This window comes from Nannobrachium achirus (genome assembly GCF_963921795.1).
Source record: "Nannobrachium achirus genome assembly, chromosome: 20".
Taxonomy (NCBI): domain Eukaryota; kingdom Metazoa; phylum Chordata; class Actinopteri; order Myctophiformes; family Myctophidae; genus Nannobrachium; species Nannobrachium achirus.
In genome coordinates, this window is record NC_137827.1 from 23,479,690 (window position 1) to 23,501,416 (window position 21,727).

The window sequence follows — 21,727 nt, forward strand, 5'->3', positions numbered from 1 at the left end:
TGACTCCCCTCTCTTCTCTTCTCACTAAGGTCATGTCTACGAGGTTGTTTACAAGACAGTCTCTATCCCAGGGATGTGTAAGATCTGCAGCCCGGCCTCTTTATTTGAAACAGCTGGAGGAGGAATATGTGGTGTGCTGACATTTGGCTGAAGGGGGTGAGAGGTCAAGTCTAACACCAATAAAGTCAAGACTTTGATCGTGGCATTTATGGATGGACTACCCTCCTCCAACCGCACAGGGAGAGAGGGAGAGAGAGAGAGAGAGAGAGAGAGAGAGAGAGAGAGAGAGAGAGAGAGAGCATGGAACAAGGAACAAGGAAAAATGAATGAATATGTATGAAGTCTTCAATGGTTCCTCGTCCATCTACTACATACATGGGCAACTGGCGGCCCGGGGGCCACATGCAGCCCCCACCTTCACTTTATGAGGCCCACAGGTTAATATCGGAATACTGATATATTATATTAATTCCAAACATGCAAAACAGGATTTCCTTTAATTACTTTAGTCCATTTTAGGCCTAGTAGCTTTTGATGGCTAGTATTAAAATTGTACTCTTTTTATGTAACTTATTTGTAATAAAGTTCATAAAGTTTACATATTGTGAGTATAACTAAATAAAGAACACCACTTATTGTGACACGTTTAGCGCTTGTAGAGTTTTTAGCTACTTATTTGTGAGAGTAGAATGATGGAGTGGGAAATAAGTTAGGTTCAAATGTGGAGATAAGAGGTTTCTGTCGACAGCAACAATATGCAATGTGGCCCCCTGGAGTGAGTGTGGAAATACAGTGGCCCCCTCTGTCAGCAAAGTTGCCCAACCCTGATATACTAGCTTTGTATTTGTGAACGGTGCTTTTCAGAACCTTCATAACATGAAAATGAAAATAGATATCTATCTGGGGGGGATTTTTTCCTTTAAAGAAAAACAACTATTATTAGGCCTAATTATTCCCTTTTTTGATTGCAAGTCACATCCTCTTCTTTATATCCAGTCACGTTTGTCCACAAGGAGGCGCTGTATCCTCATACATAACCTGGGACAGGTGAATCAGGATCACAACAGCATAGATATAAGGCCTCCTTTAATTATTTTAGTTTAGTCCATATTAGGCCAAGTAGTTTTTGATGGCTAGTATTAAAATTGTACTCTTTTTATGTCCAACTTATTTGTAATAAAGTTCATGAAGTTTACATATTGTAAGTATGATAACTAAATAAAGAACACCACTTATTGCGACACGTCTAGCGCTTGTAGACTGTCTATTTGTAGCTACTTATTTGTGTCAGTAGAATGATGGAGTGGGAAATAAGTTAGGTTCAAATGTGGAGATAAGAGGTTTCTGTCGACAGCAACAATATGCAATGTGGCCCCCTGGAGTGAGTGTGGAAATACAGTGGCCCCCTCTGTCATCAAAGTTGCCCAACCCTGATCTACTTGCTTTGTATTTGTGAACGGTGCTTTTCAGAACCTTCATTGATGTAACATGAAAATGAAAATAGATCTATCTGGGGGACTTTTTCCTTTAAAGAAAAACAACTATTATTAGGTCTAATTATTCCCTTTTTTGATTGCAAGTCACATCTTCTTTATATCCAGTCACTAGATAGGTTTGTCCACAGGGAGGCGCTGTATCCTTATACATAACCTGGGACAGGTGAATCAGGACCACAACAGCCTGTGGGCCTATACTAGGGTGCGCTATGGTATTTGTAGTCCTTCGCCTAGAGGACTACAATTTAATCCACGTGATTGTGTGTCGAAGCATTATTGACAGACGGGCGCTGAAAGCAGACAGGTTACTGGCTGCTTGTTATGCGGAACTTTCGCCTCGGTTGCTTCAAAGCGAGCTTCTCCTTTTGTTTTCCTTGTTTTAAAAGAAGTCGCAGGCTTGTTCAAGGAACAAACGCCTCTCAGAAGCTGACTGAGAGTGAGATACACAGACAACTTTACCTGTGTAATGCAACATGCACGCAGCAAGGCACAGGAGAGCAAACCAAATAAGAATTGACCATATTATTATTCCCTAATTTATTAGTCTTAATTTGTAGCGCGTGAGTTAGAGGCTATTTGATTCCGCGCGTTTTGTTTATTTATTATTTTCTTAACGTGTACATATATTTTTTTATTGTAGTTTACTAAACTTTAAACAGAATGAAGTTCAACGGATACTTGAAACTGAGGATCGGCGAGGCTGTGGATCTCAAACCAACAACCTTCTCCCTCCGTCATGCAGTCCTCTTCAACAAGGCTTCCTCCACCACTCTGGATCCATACGTGGTGATCAAGGTGGACGACTGCAAGATCGGACAGACGCACACCAAGCTGAAGACCAACAGTCCCACGTTCAACGAGGAGTTCTGCCTGCAGGTCAACGACGGGAAGCTGATCGAGCTGGCAGTCTTCCACGACACGCCGATCGGCTACGACGACTTTGTGGCCAACTGCTCAATTAAGTTTGAGGACCTCATCAAAACATCCAACACAGAGGAGACCTTCGAGGGATGGGTGAGTTCAGGCGGATCTGATTGGCTGTTGTGTGTGTATCCTCGGGATTCAGCCCTTTAATGCTTAATACGTTAATACCCACTAAGGGCACTAAGGGCAGGATAGAGGGAGGTTTACATCCAATTAACATTTGGAACAGCCCAGTACAACCATCCTCACCCCTGTTAATTTCAAGGACCCCCGATTTGATGAGATGTTTTATCTGGAACCCCAACATAAGAAAACAAATATTGATGATGAGATGAGATGATTTGGTCTGACCATAATATGAACCATACTTTATTATGTAGCCTATATATCTTATATGATTTGGTCCAGGATTCTTTTTTTTACTGTCTGTGTAGTGTGTAGGCTACTAGTTCCTACAGATAACAGTAAAATTCGGCTCAAAATTAAAAAATAATCATTCTTCTTTGTAACCTCGTTGTATTTACTTGCACATGTAGGCCTACACATGGTGAATGTTGTCTATCATATATATTTTCCCTCAAGGCCCAGGTCCTTGAGGGAAAATATATAAACAACATTCACCATGGGTCCCCTCCAGACCCCATGCTGAGAACCACTGAACAGTCAATTTAACTTCTTGCTCATGTACATCCCATTGTACCGGTAATTGTTTAAACATGTATCTCTCTTTCACTGGCCTGTCCAGAGTTTCTCAGCCAGTTTAAAATACTTGACCCAATGACCGTATAAGTTGGCATAAACTAGATTATTACCATAACCATCATTACATTAGAACTACATGGTTATTACCCCCCACTGTCACCGTCATTATTACTAGGAAGCTTGCAGAAAGTGTTCTAGTGCTGCCAGTGCCCATATCGGTGCCTGTTTTCACATGAGATGGATTTCAAAATTTCCACTTTACTAGTACTCCTGCACTTTGGCTATGTGAAAACACGGTAGCAGGATGTCATTTTGCCTATATTTAAGCTTAAAAAAAAGGGTTTACCTTGTACATCCAGCCTGTGATGTTGGGGAGGAGGAGGTAGGCCTATATTGTTCATTTTTATGTACTATAAAGTTGATTGATCGCTGTGGATAAATTTGCATGCTCTGCATGGTGACCATTAGGAGAAGTGGATATCTACTTCTCCATGAGGTTAGGGTTAGTGACCCACATAGGAACGTTGTCCTCATTATGCATGTCTTCACTTGCACGCAGGACCTTCTTGCTCCGAGGTTTCCAGCTTTAGGTCTGCAGTCTGCACACAGGGAAAAGTCTTATTATTCGCATGTTCTACAGTTTTAAGTAAGGGACATTTCATGCAGAAGGGACCCCACAATCGTCTGCACCCTGTGGTTCAGCTTTGTTCTCAGTAGACTATACGAAGGTATACTTTTTGAGCGGTGGTTACACCGTCTCCTATACGTGGCCGTGTGTATGCGTGCGTGCGTGTGTGTGTGTGTGCGTGTCTGTATGTAGCCTGCAGGCCTGCAGTACCTTTTATGACCACACATGTTAAGGGAGGGGCGCTGTTGTTCAGGCCAGGCCAGACCAGGCACACACACACACACACACACGCACACACACACACACACACACACAGGGGGGGGGGGGTAAACCACCGCTCAGTTCACACGGGTGTGATTTTTAAGATATACCAAACTATCAGACAACCGTAGTATTGACACTGCAGCAGCACGCCTTGTCATGCCCAGCCCAACGCATTGTTGAAATTGCTTTGTGCTTAATATGTGCTGCTCCACTCCACAGCCAGCACTACACTCATGGTGGCTGGGCGGGAAATGAAATTAGAACATATTAATCATCAGGGGCGCCAGCTGGCCTAGTGGTCAAGGCGCATACCACATACAAGGCTATGATGCCTGCTGGCGTCGCCGGTTCGATTCCCGATCCGGATGACCTTTGCCACATGTCATCCCCCATCTTTCTCCCCATTTCCTGTCAGCCTACTATCCTATCAAATAAAGGCATAAAAAGCCCAAAAACAAATCTTTAAAAAAAAAAGAATATATTAATTATCTCTATAATGTTACTCAAGCAGCATTCAATAGAAAAGTACACTGAAGATTGTCTCCACAGGATGACAGAAAAAACACAGGTTTAGACACAAAATAAGTTATTGCAATGTCTCGTTTAGGTGGAGTGTTGTGACAATATATATTTTTTTTCTCCCCTTTTGATAGGCCATTGTACATTTTGTTGAAAGGGGAAAAAATGTAATACCGTTCCATATTGTATACCATTGTATTTTGGTACTATACTGTGAAATTTCATACATTACATCCCTAGTTCTCAATTGAAAAGCACAGTCCTTTACCGTGCCCTTAAGTAACATCTTAAATAGGTCACGCCTCTGCTGTACTAAGGTGTTAATTCTGCTTTCTGTGAGCTAAGCAGTGTTGATGTGAAGCATTGCGCACTTGAAACCACATCTAACAGCACCTTGGCCTGCCCTACTCTCCATGCGACACAGCGAGTACAAACAATAGATAGGCGATAATACCCCATCTTTAATCCAACACAGCCCTCTTACTACAGTTGACTGGAGTGAAATGTTTAACCACTTAAAGGGGAATACCACTCATTTTCAAACATTGATGTCATTAATATACCTTGGAGTTGTTGTGTGGACATAAGAACCCCCCCCCCCCCCCTTCTGTGTTGCCTAGAACTGGAGGATTGATTGTGGGGTTTGGCTTGCAAAATACACTTTGATGATGTCAAAGTGTATTCTACAAGCGCTGTGGCACATTTGTGAGCTTGTAGATTGGCTATTTTTTGGAAAACATTTGAGTTTGATTCTATCTGCTCGTTATTCTTTGGGCCATAACTATTTACACTCTGCAAGACTTGTCCAAGTGGGCTAATTGCATATTAGACAGCTAGACACACAGCATTGTAGACTAGACAATGCCATACATGCCATACAATGCCATACATGCTCACAACGCCGAGGCGTTGTGAGCATGTAGATCTGCTATTTTCACAATATTTATCTGTGGAACCGAGTCACATTATAATACCACAATTCCGAGTGCTTGTCAGGGTGGGGGTCCCCAGTTCAAATATGCTTATTTTGGGGGTCACAGCCTAAAAAGGTTTGAGAACCCCTGCCCTAATGTGGTGTGACCGTTTAACCCTTGGTAATAAGTTCCTTTTGGCATGAGATTCTGTTGTACCGTGAAGAATAAGCTTGGCTTCCAATCCTGAGTGCAGTCAGTAAATGGTATCCATCCATCTGATCCTCAGACATTTTTGTGAACACCCCGGTCAACATGACACTTCTTACTGCAAGCTGCCCCTCATAATGAAGTTTCATTCCACTGGTTAACTTTCGTCCCCGTGGGAGAAAGCAATTGCAGGTGTCAAAGCAATGAAACCTGAACCTTTACAGTCCTGGAGCAGACAGCTGGTATCGACTGTGTGCCATGGGACTCATCGTTATGCTGTTTTATGGACAATTATCCTATGTGTCTTTCCTTGAGTGGAGGAGGTAGACATTTTAGCCTGCAGATTAGCACCAACATGGACTTTATGGTCTCCATTCCTATGCATATCTTAATATTCATAATTGTCAAAACACTTAAGCCATGGGGTAAAATGATATATTTATAGACCTTTATTGATCCCATCAGTTGCAGCACTACAGCATAATACAACACAGGACATACAGATAAGGATAGAGAGATACAGCTAAGCTTCAGAAGTAAAAAAGAATAATGCGAAGAAAGGAGTGATGACAGGTGATAACGTACAGGGATTAACAATAAGGTACAGTAGAGTTTGGAATTGCATTCCATTTTTACAGTGGAGTATGGAACTGCATACGAAACTATGGAAAACCAGGTGTAATTGGTTAGTGAAGCAGTGCTCTCACTTCAGGATGCAAGCCTGAAGTTGCTAGGTCTCCTCTGTGGGGGTGTTTTAGACTTGGTTAACCCCAGGGGCGTCACAAGGGGGGTAAAAGTGGGACTGAGTTACTAGGGCCCAAGGTGGAGGAGCCTTAATTATTTTATACTTTAGCTATTGAAAAATAGCAGATCTACAAGCTTACAGCGCGGCACTCTCTTGTAGATCTGCTATTTTTGAAATGTCATGAAAATGTGGGCAAATCTTGGAATGTATATGTATTTTTAAGCAAACATTTGTAACTCAAATTTTGCTTCTGGGGGATCCCTGGAACTAAATATTTTGAGATGGAGGTCCGTGGCCAAATAGATATAATTTTGGGGGTCCTTCGCATGAAAAAGTTTCTAAACCTTAGAAGGATTTAGAAGACATTTATAGAATCGGGTCAAAAATATTCAAAGACTTGCACAACTTTTCAAGATTTTCCAAAAATAGCAGATCTACAAGCTCGCAGCGCTGTGGTGTGAGCTTGTATATCTGCTTTTTATTTTTCAATAGTTAAAGCACAAAATAATGAGTAATAATGCGTTTCCAGTCTAAATGGGTTAAACGCCCTCCCCCTATAAAGAACATTCATGGGGGGCCCGCAGTGAATCCTTGTACCCAGGGCCCAGAATTTTGTGTGACACCCCTGGTTAGCCCTTACAAATAAAGTGTTGTCTTCAGTGAAGCAACAGAGTGTAGGGCACACAGGCCTCCGCACGCCCACGTTGCTAAATTCATTGCAGCTTTTACCACTGTCTGTGCAAACGCTCAGGGGCTTAATGTCACAATGCTTATTCTCTGTTGGCTCATAGCCAAAAACCTCATATCACTCTGTCTTGTCTTTATAATGTGAAGGTGAGACCCACTTGCACTGCATATGGGTCTACCACCCGATCATATGCATTTAAACCAAATTACTGCAGCATAGTGGTCTACAGAGTGAAATGACCAGAACCTACTTATAAATAATTGTATGCAACTATGCATACATACAGTTGTTGCTAGATAACATGTTATAGGCCTACTAGAAAGATGCAATTGGAAATCGCAAGTGTGGTTTCTGACATGACTATATGCTGCAGCAAGCTAACTGTCATGTGAAGCTCGAGCCAGCACCACTCCTCAAATGTTTTTCCATCAATTTCCAATTGCATCTGATTTCCATCAATTTCCAATGGCATCTGATTCACAAATAAAGTTTATCTAAAATAAGGTTTATCTAGAATAAGGTTTTCTAGATACCCTGTCGGGCAACCACACTAAATATACATGTCTATGCCAAAATCCCATTGGGGCATCCAAGCAGCACAGCAGCAGTGTAAAACTCTTCTGGTCGCTTTCTAAGATCATCAGGATGTGATTGAAGCCGTAGTATCGAAAGGAGCAGCCTCTTGAGGTCGTTCACCACATACATGATAGCTTCTCACAATAGAACGAGACAGTCATTTATGCCTCTCTCATGTCCTGCTTCTGTGTCATCCTCATGTGCCTGCCTCCCACCCATGTGCTCACATCCTCAATAGTGGAGGTCATTTTCCATCACCACCCACACCCTGGCCCTGCTAGTTTATACTTAGTCACACTATTTTTTTATATATATATTTTTTTAAATATATCGTCGTCGTCAGGTGGAAACCTTGTATGTCCAAAACCGCTGATCCGATGATCTAAACTAGTGAAAAAAGCCGATCTACAAGCACACAACGCCTCGCAACGCGATCGGCTATTTTCACTAGTTTTGTGCAATAGTCTTGTGTGATGAACCAGGGCTTTACTTTACGGAAAAACGTACACATTTGAAACTTGGAGATATGAGGTTTCTGCCCAACAGTGATGATATATTGGCCTCTGTATTGGCTGAATTAGTCTTACCACTACATGTACGACAAGCTTTCTTCCTAGATGTTACAGTATTGAATTTTATTTGTCAAACCCCTATTAACTTAGATTTAATCTCTTTAATTAAATATTTCCACATTCATTTATTAGACTTTAAATGTTGAGAAATCACCAAGAATATTAGAAATTGTTTTTTTCCCCACACTAAAAAAAGATCAAAACATCCCACCTGTGATGTAACAGAGTTTCTGCTTTTCTAAAAATAGTTGCATCCTGTCAGCAACACACACACCTGTAGAATGGCACTGTTTTATCTTCTTTTGACCCAAGTCTGCTTCCCACCTCACTTGTATTACGAGAAAGACAGAGAGAAAGCAAGAGACTCTTTTGCAGAAAATCATGATGCCAGTCGTTTTCACAGCGAGAAATAGCCGACGCATTGTGAGCTTGTAGATCGTAGATAGGCTATTTCCGCTATTTGTTTTGACATTTGTGAAAGCATTTGTAAAAGTAAGCCATAGAATGAAGAATGTCAAAGATCTGTCTAGACCGTTATCTAGATGGAAATCAAGTCTGTATTAAAAATATGCATCTAGGGTGCCCGCGTGGCGCAGTGGTAAAGTCCCTGCCCACCACCACAGAGGTTGTGGGATCGAATCCACCATGGTGCATCCGACCTTGTCATGCGAACACAATTGGCCCGTGTTTGGGGAGTTAATTTACTCATGGGCTTAATTAATACTGTGTATTTTGTAGTTTGTAGTTTTGTGGTTTTAATTAACTTTACGCTTGGGTTAGTAGGTTAAGTTTAGGTAAGTGTTAAGTGTGGTATGAGTGCGTGGGGAGTGCATTACAGTTTGACACCAAACATTATAAATATATACAGTAGTTCACCACTGTCATCATCCCACCTGTGTGCTCACATCCTCATAGTGGAGGTCATTTTCCATCACCACCCACACCCTGGTCCGTGCCGTAGTTTATACTTAGTCACACTATTTTCTTTTTTCTTTAAAATATATTGCCGTTGTCGGGTGGAAACCGTTCGTTTTCTATTTATCGTTTTAAAAATGATCTAAACTAGTGAAAATAGCCGATCTACAAGCACACAGCGCCTCGCGGTGTGCTTGTAGATCAGCTATTTTCATTAGTTTTGTGCAATAGTCTTGTGTGATGAACCAGGGCTTTACTTTACGGAAAAATGTACACATTTGAAACTTGTGACAGTGACGATATATTGGCCTCTGTATTGGCTGAATTAGTCTTACCACTACATGTACGAAGAGACCTCGTGGTCTCTTCCCAGCTGGGTGTGTCTGGATGGCAGGCGCCCAGGAGACATCCTCCTTACCCGATATGCCAACCACCTCAAATGGCTCCTTCCTATGCAAAGCAGCAGCGGTCTCAAGGATGGGCCACTGTCATCATTACTGTTGTGTTGTTGACTAGGGCTAGGTTTTAATTGTGTTTTTGTCATTGACAATTACATTTCTGTTTGGCTTGTAGGCTTTGAAGTTGCACATGGCAGATATGACACATAACCTAAACATACAAAGAAAAGAAGGACACATTTGACAACTTTACACTTTAAAAAGAACATTGATAGTGGAAATAGACGATCTACAAGCTCACAACGCGTTGTGATGTGATGCGTTGTGAGCTTGTAGATCTGCTATTTCCAGTATTTTTTAAATGTTTGAACATATATAAACATGTTTCAACATGTAAACGATTATGACAATTATCACAAAATAATTGCGATTATGTCAAATAGTGATTAGACGATTATGTCATAATTGTGACAGCCCTATTTTTGACTCTGCTATCCACTTGAGTTAGAACGATTTTACAAGCAATATATTTATGGCTATCGTTATATTGCTTGACGTTGACGGCCCTTGGTGTGGGCAACGCGTTACTCTAGTGTGTTCCAAACGATTGCACCCAGCACAACCTGACAGACCTGCTCTCTTGTCTCTCCCCACATTACGCACACACTGCTGCATGTTCAGAATGCTGACAATTCAGGGCAGACGTACAAATGTCAAATGGTAATCGTAGTATGATCGCAATGTTTTGTAAAGGTACGACCAAAGCTGTCAGCCTTCCCACAACACGTCTGGACAACTGCCTTTGCTAATGTCTGGTTTGTGTATCAAGCTTTACATCTCATTGCAGACATTTAAAGAACAAATTACTCTTGTGACAAAATAAATACCATTATGTCTTCTGCTAGCTACTGTAGCTAGCTGGATGGATGGATGGATACGGATAGATGGATGGATGGATAGATAGATAGATACCGATAGATAGATAGATAGATAGATAGATACAGGCATTGACACTAAGGCTTGCCCACCTGCCCCCGGCAGGTAAATAAAACATCAGGGCAGGTGAAGTTGGCTTTCAGGTTGCCCGACAGGGCAAGTGCTCATTTGAGAGGGGACACAAATGTCTATAAACACAACACGAGATATCTGTCTTACACCTGAACGTGGCCAGTGCGCTGTGTCTTCTGGTCTGTGGAATGTAAAATAAGAGCACTATTTACCTATAATGTGCTGTTTTTACTGTTGCTACATTTAAAAATAAAAAATAACAAGTGTGAACCCATAGACATATTCAATCATAGCTAAAGTATTTGGCATTTGGATTTGGAGGTATTGAGGTATGACATTTTATCGCACAGCCCCAGAAAGTAAAGAAATAAGTGATTGAGCGGTAATTAAAATCGTACCTATCATTTTATAATGGACAATAATGGATAATTACTTTTCGGGCAAGTGGGCATTACCTTCGGGCAAGTAGAACATGACCTGTACTTGCACGATGGGCAAGTGCCTCTGAGACCTTAGTGTCAACCCCTGAGATAGATAGATAAACCTTTATTGATCCCCATGGAGAAGTTCAGGTGTCATTGGAGCAACTGCAGTAGTGAAACACAGTGTAGGTACTGGCAATAATAGAGAATAAACCAGTTAGACTCCCTAATTGGGAGATAACCGACAGCCAGGTCGCATGTATACACAAATTGGCCCTAGCAACCTCATGGTGGCGCTAGAAGAGGGGCATGTGAGACATCAGGGGCGGTGGTTGTGGTTTGCCAGCCAAGGAGTGTGTGTGCGCAAAGTTTGGCATGGATAGGGGCAACGATACCGGAGATAAGAGTAGAACCAAAAGTGTGACGTGACGTGACGGACAGACGGAGGGACTGACTGACGGACAGCCGGTGGAGGTTTTCATAGTAACTTGCGACCTGACAGTCGCAATAAAATGAAATAAAATAAATAGACTCTGAAACTAGACATCTGCTCTCATTCTGACTGAGTTAACGTTTGTTCTATCGATAAGCATAATTTGCAAGCTGTCACCTCACCAGTGAATAATATACTGTATATCTATCACCTATGAATGGATATGTATGGACTATCAACAGAGGATGAGAAGAGACTGATACAGTGTCAGCTAGCACACTCAAGTACATTTGTATCATGCTAAATGCAAATGCAATACAATAGCAACACAATGTATTTAATCTATCTTTTTTTCTCTCTCTCCCTCCCTCCCTCCCTCCCTCCCTCCCTCCCTCTCCCTCCTATGTGCAGATGGACCTAGAGCCAGAGGGAAAGGTCTATGCCATTATTTCGCTGAATGGATCGTTCACTGATGGTAAGGCTCAATAATACAAGCCTCACACCAGACAGCGTAAAGTTCCTGCCCAGCACTGTGGAGAATGTGTTTAATTCCTCTGCTGTGCTTCCGGCTTGGCTGGGCAGGTGCTCCAACAAACACACTTGGCTGTATTCACAGGTGCGAAGCGGACAGGGTTTGTCACTGTATTAGCAACTCCCACAGGTTGGTCGGGGCGCCTGCTCAGAAGGGAGCGGAATTGGGAGGATGGTGTGTTCCTCTCCCGGTGAAACTCCTCGTTGTCAGAAGAAAAAAAGCAGCAGGAGACGTCATGTGTATCTGAAGAGGCATGTGGTTGTCTCTACACCCTCTCCATGACCAACAGTAGGAGTTGGCATTGACAGGGATTACATACAAAACGAAATCACACCTAGTGTGAAGTGAGCGGTGCTATTATGAGTTAATTTCATTAAGTGTCCCGCAAAGCATGGGCAATGTGACCCTCGGCGAGTGGCCGTACAACAAACTTTGAGCTCTTTGTGCCAAGATGTATGCTTCAGAGCCCGGACAAAGCCAGTTGTTGGAGCTTATCTCGTTCCAGGAGCACCGTTCAAAAACAAGAAACAACTCAACAACAGTTCATTAAAACAAAAATCACACCCGTGTGAACTGAGCGGTGGTCGTGGGGGGGGAGGGGTGCCTGTGTGTGTGGGGTGTGTGTGTGTGTGTGTGTGTGTGTGTGTGTGTGTGTGTGTGTGTGTGTGTGTGTGTGTGTGTGTGTGTGTGTGTGTGTGTGTGTGTGTGTGTGTGTGTGTGTGTGTGTGTGTGTGTGTGTGTGTGTGTGTGTGTCTGGCCTGGCCTGAACAACAGCGCCCCTCCCTTAACATGTGTGGTCAAAAAAGGTACTTCAGGCTACATACAGACACGCGCACACACACACGCACGCATACACACACGGCCACGTATAGGAGACGGTGTAACCACCGCTCAAAAAGAATCTCATACTAGTACACAAGAGTAGAAATTATTTGGTTTTGATTCCAGTAGTGACTAAGAAAGTAGAATTAAAATAGCAAATTATGTATATTAATCATCATCGCATACTTTGAGGCACCTGAAAGTGCTACAGTATGTGCAGGGATCCTACACAAAATATTATATGCATATACAGTACGTGTGTGTATGTATCTACAGTATTTTCATACTATACACATATCCAGTGTGTGTGTGTACACTGTAAATACGACACACTATGTGGGTGGGTGTCTACATTTATGTGTGCATACATTTGTGTGGAATCTTAATATGTTAAATCTGTATATGTTAAGTGTCAGGTGCCTATGTGTGGCATGTGTTTAATTCTCAAGCCGGATACTCATGATCAGAAATTCCATCACCCAGACTGTATGACGGGAGCATTTTCAAATTGTGGGAGGCAACAGTCTGGCCACGCGAGACTAGTGTTTGAGGGAGATTGGGTGTGTGCGTATGTGTTGTACTAGGCAGACAGGTGACAAGTCTTCAGTGTCAATCGTCCATAACCTGATTGCCTGGGGAATTAACTTTTCTGTAGCTTACTGCACATTGGTCTTGTGGCAGCGTCTGTAACCGTTAACTTCCCCTATTCTTGTCTTTTCATTGATGACGATGGTAATAATTTCCACTTAGTTTGTACAACTCTGTTAACATTACAGTTAGAATTACTGTAACCACGTCCTTTCATCTCTGAGGTTCATGATATCAGTCTGTCACCTTTTTTCTTTCTGCCTTGAACTGTGCTGCTTCTATTCCGTTTCTCCAACGTATTTCTGATCACACATGCATGTTATTTTCTGTGTGTGTGTGTGTGTGTGTGTGTGTGTGTGCGTGTGCGTGTGCGTTAGAGGAACGAATCAAGCAAACAGATCCTTTGTGACTGCTACGCCATTTGGCAATTTTTTTGTCTTGTATTTGTGAAATAAATATATAGTTGTCTCCGACGGCAGCTGACGCTGTTGTGTGACACGTCACAAGCCATTGTGGCATGCCATGTAAAAGCACACGGAGTTTGGGTTTGTTTGGGTCTGTGTAAAAATGCAAGGCCAGCATAATGACAGCACTCTGTATAAAAGTGTCTTCTGTAATGAGAGATTACATCAGAGATTACGTTATCTGTGTGTGTGTGTGTGTGTGTGTGTGTGTGTGTGTGTGTGTGTGTGTGTGTGTGTGTGTGTGTGTGTGTGTGTGTGTGTGTGTGTGTGTGTGTGTGTGTGTGTGTGTGTGTGTGTGTGTGTGTGTGTGTGTGTGTGTGTGTGTGTGTCTTTTTTCATTTCCATTTGTCTTTCTCAGTATTGGAATGATGCAGTACAGTATGTGTCATAGAGTGTGTGTCATATTTTGGTAGGTTGGGTATTCACTACAGTAGTTGTGCTTTGTCTGGTAATTGGTCATGACGAATGCTTGTTATCGTCACAAATAAGTGTCATGCACCTACAGACCTACGTATGTGTAGTATGTGTAGGCTTTATTGTCTCCTGTGTTGCGGTACAGAGCTCAGCTATATGGCACTGCATAATGGACCAGACAGACAGACAGGCTACAAAGACAATAATCCTTTAAGTCACGTGTGCAGCACTTTTAGAGTCTGTGAGGTTTGTCAGTTCCAATGTCTGCAGATGAGCATGCGAGGAGGTTTTACATATTGAGGTTTTAACAGGCCAACATGCCTTTCCTGCTTGTTTTTCTGTTTGAGGTTAGAAGATCGTTTGTTTCATTTGTCACCCCACCCCCACGCTCTCCCTTAAGTTCCCTTTTTCATCTGCTGTCTTAAGTTTATGTATAAAGATGCAGTACTGTCTACTGTGACTGTGGTGTCATTGACCGCTATTTTGCTGTTCTCTTTGTTTGTTTTTTGCACTGTTTGCAGGTCCAGTTTTATAGCCTGCTTTTTTTTAATACAGAATAGTAATGGAAGGGTACATACTCTATGTACCGTACCCTTGTATATTTAGCTATAGTTTTAGAGCTAAATATTAGCATGCATTAAATGAACCCCCTAAAATTATGCATCCACCAAGCTCAGATAACGTAGCAGGATGTTTAGTTGGATTCACTTTCGATCAGCTTCAGATGACATAAACCAAAGCCAGCAGGGGGCTCCATAACAGCAAACATATTTTATTTCATGAATCAAAGAAAATCTACACCTAGTCACAAGTCTGATTTTGTAGATATAGCTATTGTCAACAGAGCTATACAGTAGTCACAGAGACGGCCATGGAATTGTAGTCATGTAACAAAGCAAAAAATCAATCCCTTATATACAGTATCTCTACAAACTTTAGGAGAGCACTTGTACCATGCATGGTTTTGTTTGTCTTCATTTTGTGATCATGAAGAATCAAATATAGACACATGCATATGGAGCTGGTGTGTGAAACACATGTTTTCTTCATTTAATGTCTTCTTGCTTCGTCAGTCACTTGTAAAAAACGAAGAAATCCACACACTAATCACCTCTGTGTTGTATGTTCCTGTTTTAGGCATCAGCATCTAAAGTCTACATCAGTTCTTATGAAATCACAAATGACAAAACTGTCTTCTTTTGTAAAAAAGGGCTTGCACAATTATCTTATCTCTGAGGTTTCTTGTTTCTCAGCATCACAGCTACATTATGACTGTTGGAGGTGTGGAGACTTCAGTTTACAGACAGCTCTCTGTTGTGCAGTACATGTGTGGTTTCCAGTGCCTCAAAAATAGCCTTTCTGCACAGTCAAACCGTACTGTATACGTAGCCCTCACGTGTAAAACCATATGCAAGTGTAAAATAATGGCTCGTCATTTTATCAATGATGAATTTGGAAAACCCAATGTCCAAAGAATGATGGGTGCCCAGCTTTTTAACCCAGTTAAAAACATTCACCTCACTCTTACCATTAAAAAAACAGGCACATTTGTTTCATAGTTTGTAAGCCAAGGGTATTGCGTCTCCCTCATCCCTTTGGTTTAACATTAAAGGTTGCTATCAAAAAAATACACTGCTGCATTTCAGAACAAATTCTCCCTCTGATCTTGTATTTCAGATGATGCTACTGTGAAAGACAAAACCTTTAAGCAGTTCACGAGGAAACGTCAGGGGGCCGTGAAGAGGAGGATTCACCAGGTCAATGGTCACAAGTTCATGTCCACCTTCCTCCGTCAGCCCACCTTCTGCTTTCACTGCAAAGAGTTCATATGGTGAGACAGTCGGCCTCATTCACAAATCGCCGATCAGATTTGAGTGTAAAAAAATGTGTACATCGCATACTGTTGTGTAAGTCAATTCCGACATGCGATTCATGAAAGGTGTGCAGAGCCTTGATTTGTGAGGATAACCGGCGTATCACATTTTGCCACTTAGCGCGCTGTTGTTGTTCCACACCCCATTTAAGACCATAAAAGGCAACCGTTAACGTCCCAACGTCAACATCATCACTTGCATCACAAGTGACGCAAGTTTACAACATGTCGCCACGCAGCGCCTTGACAACATTTAGATCATTGTATTTTGGCAAGCGAGTCCCTCGCACGATGGATCCGCCGAACCTTAACAAAAGTAATAGCGTACTCCTCATGTGTAACGAGAATAAGAAGTTTAACCTCACGACCAAAGGCAAATAAAACTTGAAAAGGTTATTATATGCCCTTTCTACTGAACATTTGCTCGCTAACCTTTGCCGAGGTAAAAAGATGCTGCTAGAATCCACGGATATCAGCTAGATTTCATCCATATTGTATCCTCATCAGATGGTATGACTGCATTCATGTGATGTGGTCAATATTACCAGTAAGACACCTAAGTGCGAAAAGATCAGGGAACTCCATATATGGGCATACAATGTTGGGCATACAAGGAACAAGGACGGAATGTGATGTCACAACAATGTGATGTCACAACAGGTCAGCAGCTATAGACATTTAGGCGTTACAGACAAGATATGGACAAGATACGGACAAGATGTGACGGTTTTCATAGTTAACTGCGACCTATGGTCGCAATAAATGAATAGCGTGACATTGGAGTTGTCCAATATGGAAAACTGTACATCCATTAAATGGATATTTTTTATATGTGATGACAAATGTTGGGCACATAAATATTTTATTTAGGTTTAGCACTATTGTAATTGATTTTGCATGAAGAACAAGGCCTAGGGTAGATACCCTCACAAAAACATGCAGTAATCCTGGTCTCAATAATGCCTTGGAATAACGTGTTTCTTCCTCGCGCCACGTCCATACCGGGGAAATCCCCCCTGTCGGGTGAAAAGAAACAACTTGGACTACTCATGCATTGAAGGAAGCATGAGGTCAGTCCGTTGTCTCCCCAGGCGCGGCAGAGGGAGAGCAGAGCCCAGGATTACATAGCTTAGGTAATTGGCACTGGGTGAAAAAATGGGTTACAATCGTGGGATAAAACCTATTTATAAAAAAATAAGAAAGAACAAGGCATCCTAATAACATACTCAACTTTGGAGGCATATAAGTCTGTTTGAGTGTATGTCCGCCAAAATCCATGGACAATCTTTTTTAATGAATCGGACTGTACAAATTATGTGCGGACGACAGACCAAAGCTTAGTGAATCAGGCCCAAGTGTTGTCACGATCATGAATTTTTACTTGATGATTTATGTACAAATAATTCCAATTAAATATTGAATTGTTTTTGGCATTGAACATTGGAACATTTAAATGCTCTAAATGTGCAAAATCTTTGTGCGTGTGCGTCTGTAGTTTAAGTATCTCGCGAACCGTCCGACTGACCAACTTAAAATTTGCTGCACACGTAGCACCCAAGGTAGTGCAGTGTCTGGCGTCGAGTCAGCCAGAATGGCGGTTGTCCAGAAGAGCCTACCGACCGATATGTGGGACCAATCACTTAAAACTCAACTGGTGTATCACCATAAGAAATGACAGTGAAAGAAATAGTGGAAATAGCCGACCTACAAGCTCACAACGCATCACAGTGCTTGTAGATCTGCTATTTACACTATCTTTGGAAAATGTATGAAAAATAAATGTATGAACATCTTTCAACATGGAAACAATTATGCTCTCTGTGTTGCTTATAACTCTCCATGTGAGAACGATCTGATGGTGTCTTCTCTGTTTTGTAGGGGTGTGTTTGGAAAACAGGCCTACCAGTGCCAAGGTGAGCAGCTTCCCTAACCCTACCCTAACCCTCACATTTGTTTATTTACTCTTGAAGCACTTAAGCCCATATATACTTTGTTGAACGACAAATGGCAAAAATGGACGATTTATTTAAAAAAAAAATGTTATTTGAAATATATTTGAAGATTTTTGCTTATAATAACATGGCCAAAATGGAGACTCCATGTTGAAAGTGGTTAAATTAATCTCTCAGATCCCGGGACTGGACAGACTGGGTGCACGGACCTCTACGCCAGCGGTCCATGCACCCAGTCTGTCCAGTCCCGACGACCTTTGCTGCGAGTCACTCCCTGTCTCTCTCCCGATTTCCTGTCTGAATACTGTATGTACTGTATACTATCAATTAAGGCATAAAAAGCCAAAAGACACCTTTAAAAAAATCGAAGCTTGTCATTTCTATCTTTCCTCTCTCTGGTATTAATTACTTTTAAACTTGAAATCCCTATTTTGGGCAGGTCATTATATTCTCAAAAATGTCAAATACATTAAATCAAACGTCAACAGTGGCTAAAACAGCAGATCTACAAACTCAAAACATGTCGCGTTGGCTAGTTAAACGGCAAAGTATATTGGACTTAAGGGTTTAACTCTGTAGCACAGTCTGTCTTCTTTCTGTCTTTGTTTTTTCGTCTCGATTTGCAATGCTCCGACCACCAGAACCCCCCACCCACACCTACCCGCCTGCCTGCCCCCCACCTCCCATCCCCCAAACAGGAAGTCGGCGAGCCTCAGAAGCTTCATACTCTGAAACTTCCTTGTTGCTAATGGAGCCCTTCTGGTCTCTGTATGACTCTGCCCAGAGATGCTGTCTCACACCGTCTCTCAATGCTTTTTGACGCTTTTTGATGCAACAAAAAATGTACATGGGCTACTGCAGTGATTCTCAACCTGTGAACCGGGACCCACTAGTCCAGTGCTTCACAACCTTTTCAGGCAGTGACCCCCAAAATTATCATATTTTAACTGGGGACCCCACCCTGACGAGCACTAAAAGTTGAGGCATTACATTTTGTATAACACAGTTCTATTGTGAAAATAGCAGATCTACATGCTTACAACGCCTCGCGTTTGGAGGCGTTGTGAGCATGTAGCAAGATCTGCTATTTTCACAATTTCTGCCACTACTATTTGACATTTTGGCCAATGTTTAATTTGTCATTTTAGAGGTGTTAAAAAGTCCTCAAATTGTCACTTTAGGAATATGCAGATACCCGCTATACACTTAAACTTTATGTTGGTTTGTTTACTGTTGAGTGAGAAAACAATGTTGCGCATTAAGTTAATCATCTGGGGAACCCCCAAAATAATTTGGGGGTCCCGACCCACAGGTTGGGAACCACTGCACTAGTCAGCTGTGAAGGTATTGCAAGTGGGCTCCCAATTAATTGTCAAAACTCAAAGATTTTAAAGAACTTGATTCCACTGATCCAAGGTGGATCATTTGATTGATCATTAAAATAAACATTCTCGAGTGGTCTGGGTGGGTCTTGAGCGCCGTCAAGAAGAAGCGGACCTGGTCCAGAACAGGTTGGGAATCACTGGACTACAGTATGTAGACCTGATATGAAGTGTTTGTTGTTGTTCTTTTGGTTACAGTGTGCACCTGCGTTGTTCATAAGCGATGTCACACGCAGGTTGTCACGGTGTGTCCACGCATGAAGAAGCCTACAAAAGATCCGGTGAGAGCAACTAGTGACACTCAAAAACACTTTAATTTATACAAGAACCTGCTAATGCAGAAGTCACACTACTCCACTAAAATAACTGTCAGGAATGACACGCGAAACATCATGGCTGCTCTCATATTCTCTCTTAACACCAGATTCCTGCTGTTAACACATATCAAATGTTTTACAGTATATGAAGCTGTATTTAATTGATTCAAGAATGCATTCAGACCAGACAGTAGTGGCAAACACATCTACATATATGAGTAGAACCAAACCACCAACCATGGGCCCTACAAGTTCCCCTTTTTGTGTTGAGATGCTCACTGAGCTAGAACACTGTGTAACCTCTACTTTGATTAGCTGAATAATTACTTGTTGGAGAATGTAAGTACTTGGCGATGTTTTGCTACATTTTGTGAACATGACAAGTTCCTCTTCTATGGGGGAATTCTGAATAATATACAGAATTTGTTTTATTATTTCCCTCCCATATATGGCCATAGATCATGTTGTGTGAGTAAAAATGGGAACAAAACTTTTGCTTTTCACTCTGCCAAGTTATGATCATTTAGAAGTTATACTGTGCAAACATGTGAGTATTAACATACTGCTTCATAAATAAATGTCACTGCATTTCTTCTCTCTCAGTCCATAAACCAGGGTTTCAGCATCAACGTCCCTCACAAGTTCAACACCCACAACTATAAGTCGCCCACGTTCTGTGACCACTGTGGCTCATTGCTATGGGGAATAGTGAAACAGGGTCTGCACTGCAAAAGTAAGGACAAGTGCCAACATCTGTCTATACACCAATCTCTGGGTCATTTAATTCTGTAAAATCATATTCCCAATCATGATATAGTACAGATGAAATTGTATATACAGTATAAACATAGTGATATTAAAGTAAGACATCTGTATTGTTATGGAATAGCAAAGTATTACTGATACATTTCAAATACCGGTAGGTGTTTAGACACAATTCGTTGATTTTAACAACATCAACTTGGAAAGGTATTCTAGAAATCCACACTGCACTAAGCAATTTCAATTTCATTATTTCTTTTGTGTTTTGTTATGTTTCATCTTTGCAAACGTATCAGTAGGCCTAACTTTGTCCATGTCAATGTTGAGTTACTTGGCTGTATGAGATTACCAAACACAGATAGTGCTACGTTTGATTGTAAATCCATTTTAGATGCTGAAAGCCTATGTACTGGCTGTACATGATGCTCTAATAAAAAAGCTAATTAGCCATAGAAAATTGTCTCACTTCCTTCCGCATATTTGTTAAATTATCAGTGTTGTTTTTACCACTTGAGCCCTATATTATACTGAGTCATTCGATGGCGTGGTGCAAAAATAGCCGATCTACAATCTCATAATGTTGAAAGTGCTTAAAAGTGGTGCCTCTGTCTCTCTCCCTTCAGTCTGTAAGATGAACGTGCACATCCGCTGTAAGGGCAACGTGGCACCCAGCTGCGGAGTCAACAGCGTGGAACTGGCCAACAAGCTGGCAGAGATGGGTCTGGAGCCTGGGGCGCTCTCCTCCAAACGCAACTCGGTTGTACGTCCACTGAACAAAACACTACAGTACTCCTAGGAAAAGAAAAAAAAAAACATCTGCAGAAAGTAGAGAGTGAACAGTCCGAATCTTAACGCCTCATGTCATGTTGCTCCAGTCCCAGGCTAACGGTGGAGGCGAGACTCCAATCAAGCCATCAAGGGCTGCTTCGGTCAAGAGAGAGAATGAGGAAAGTCAGCAGCCAAACAGACGGTTGGGGATCTCCAACTTCACTTTCCTCCAAGTGCTGGGAAAAGGCAGCTTTGGCAAGGTGGGGGATAAATGGAAACGCTTATTGTCGACTAAAGCAGTAATTCTCAACCTGTGGTCCGGGGCCCACTGTTGGTAAAAAAAATGTCATGGTATTATACTATTCTCTTTTAAACCTTTAAAACAGGGGTCTTCAACGTTTTCAGACCAAGGACCCCTTAATTGAGAGAGAGATGAAGCAGG

The 21,727-nt window shown here is 41.8% G+C and overlaps 1 protein-coding gene across 1 annotated transcript in view; it reads left to right on the top strand.

Annotated features, from left to right (window-relative positions):
• Positions 1–2,056: 2,056 nt before the first annotated feature.
• The window catches only part of prkcha (protein kinase C, eta, a), a 37,545-nt gene continuing 17,874 nt past the window's right edge, over positions 2,057–21,727 (top strand). Inside the window, exons 1-8 of the mRNA XM_080750423.1 lie at positions 2,057–2,510; positions 11,823–11,886; positions 15,909–16,062; positions 17,983–18,017; positions 19,637–19,719; positions 20,359–20,488; positions 21,141–21,277; positions 21,393–21,545. Of these exons, the coding sequence (XP_080606549.1) occupies positions 2,157–2,510; positions 11,823–11,886; positions 15,909–16,062; positions 17,983–18,017; positions 19,637–19,719; positions 20,359–20,488; positions 21,141–21,277; positions 21,393–21,545 (1,110 nt within the window). The 5' untranslated portion in view covers positions 2,057–2,156. The remainder of the gene's footprint in view (positions 2,511–11,822; positions 11,887–15,908; positions 16,063–17,982; positions 18,018–19,636; positions 19,720–20,358; positions 20,489–21,140; positions 21,278–21,392; positions 21,546–21,727) is intronic.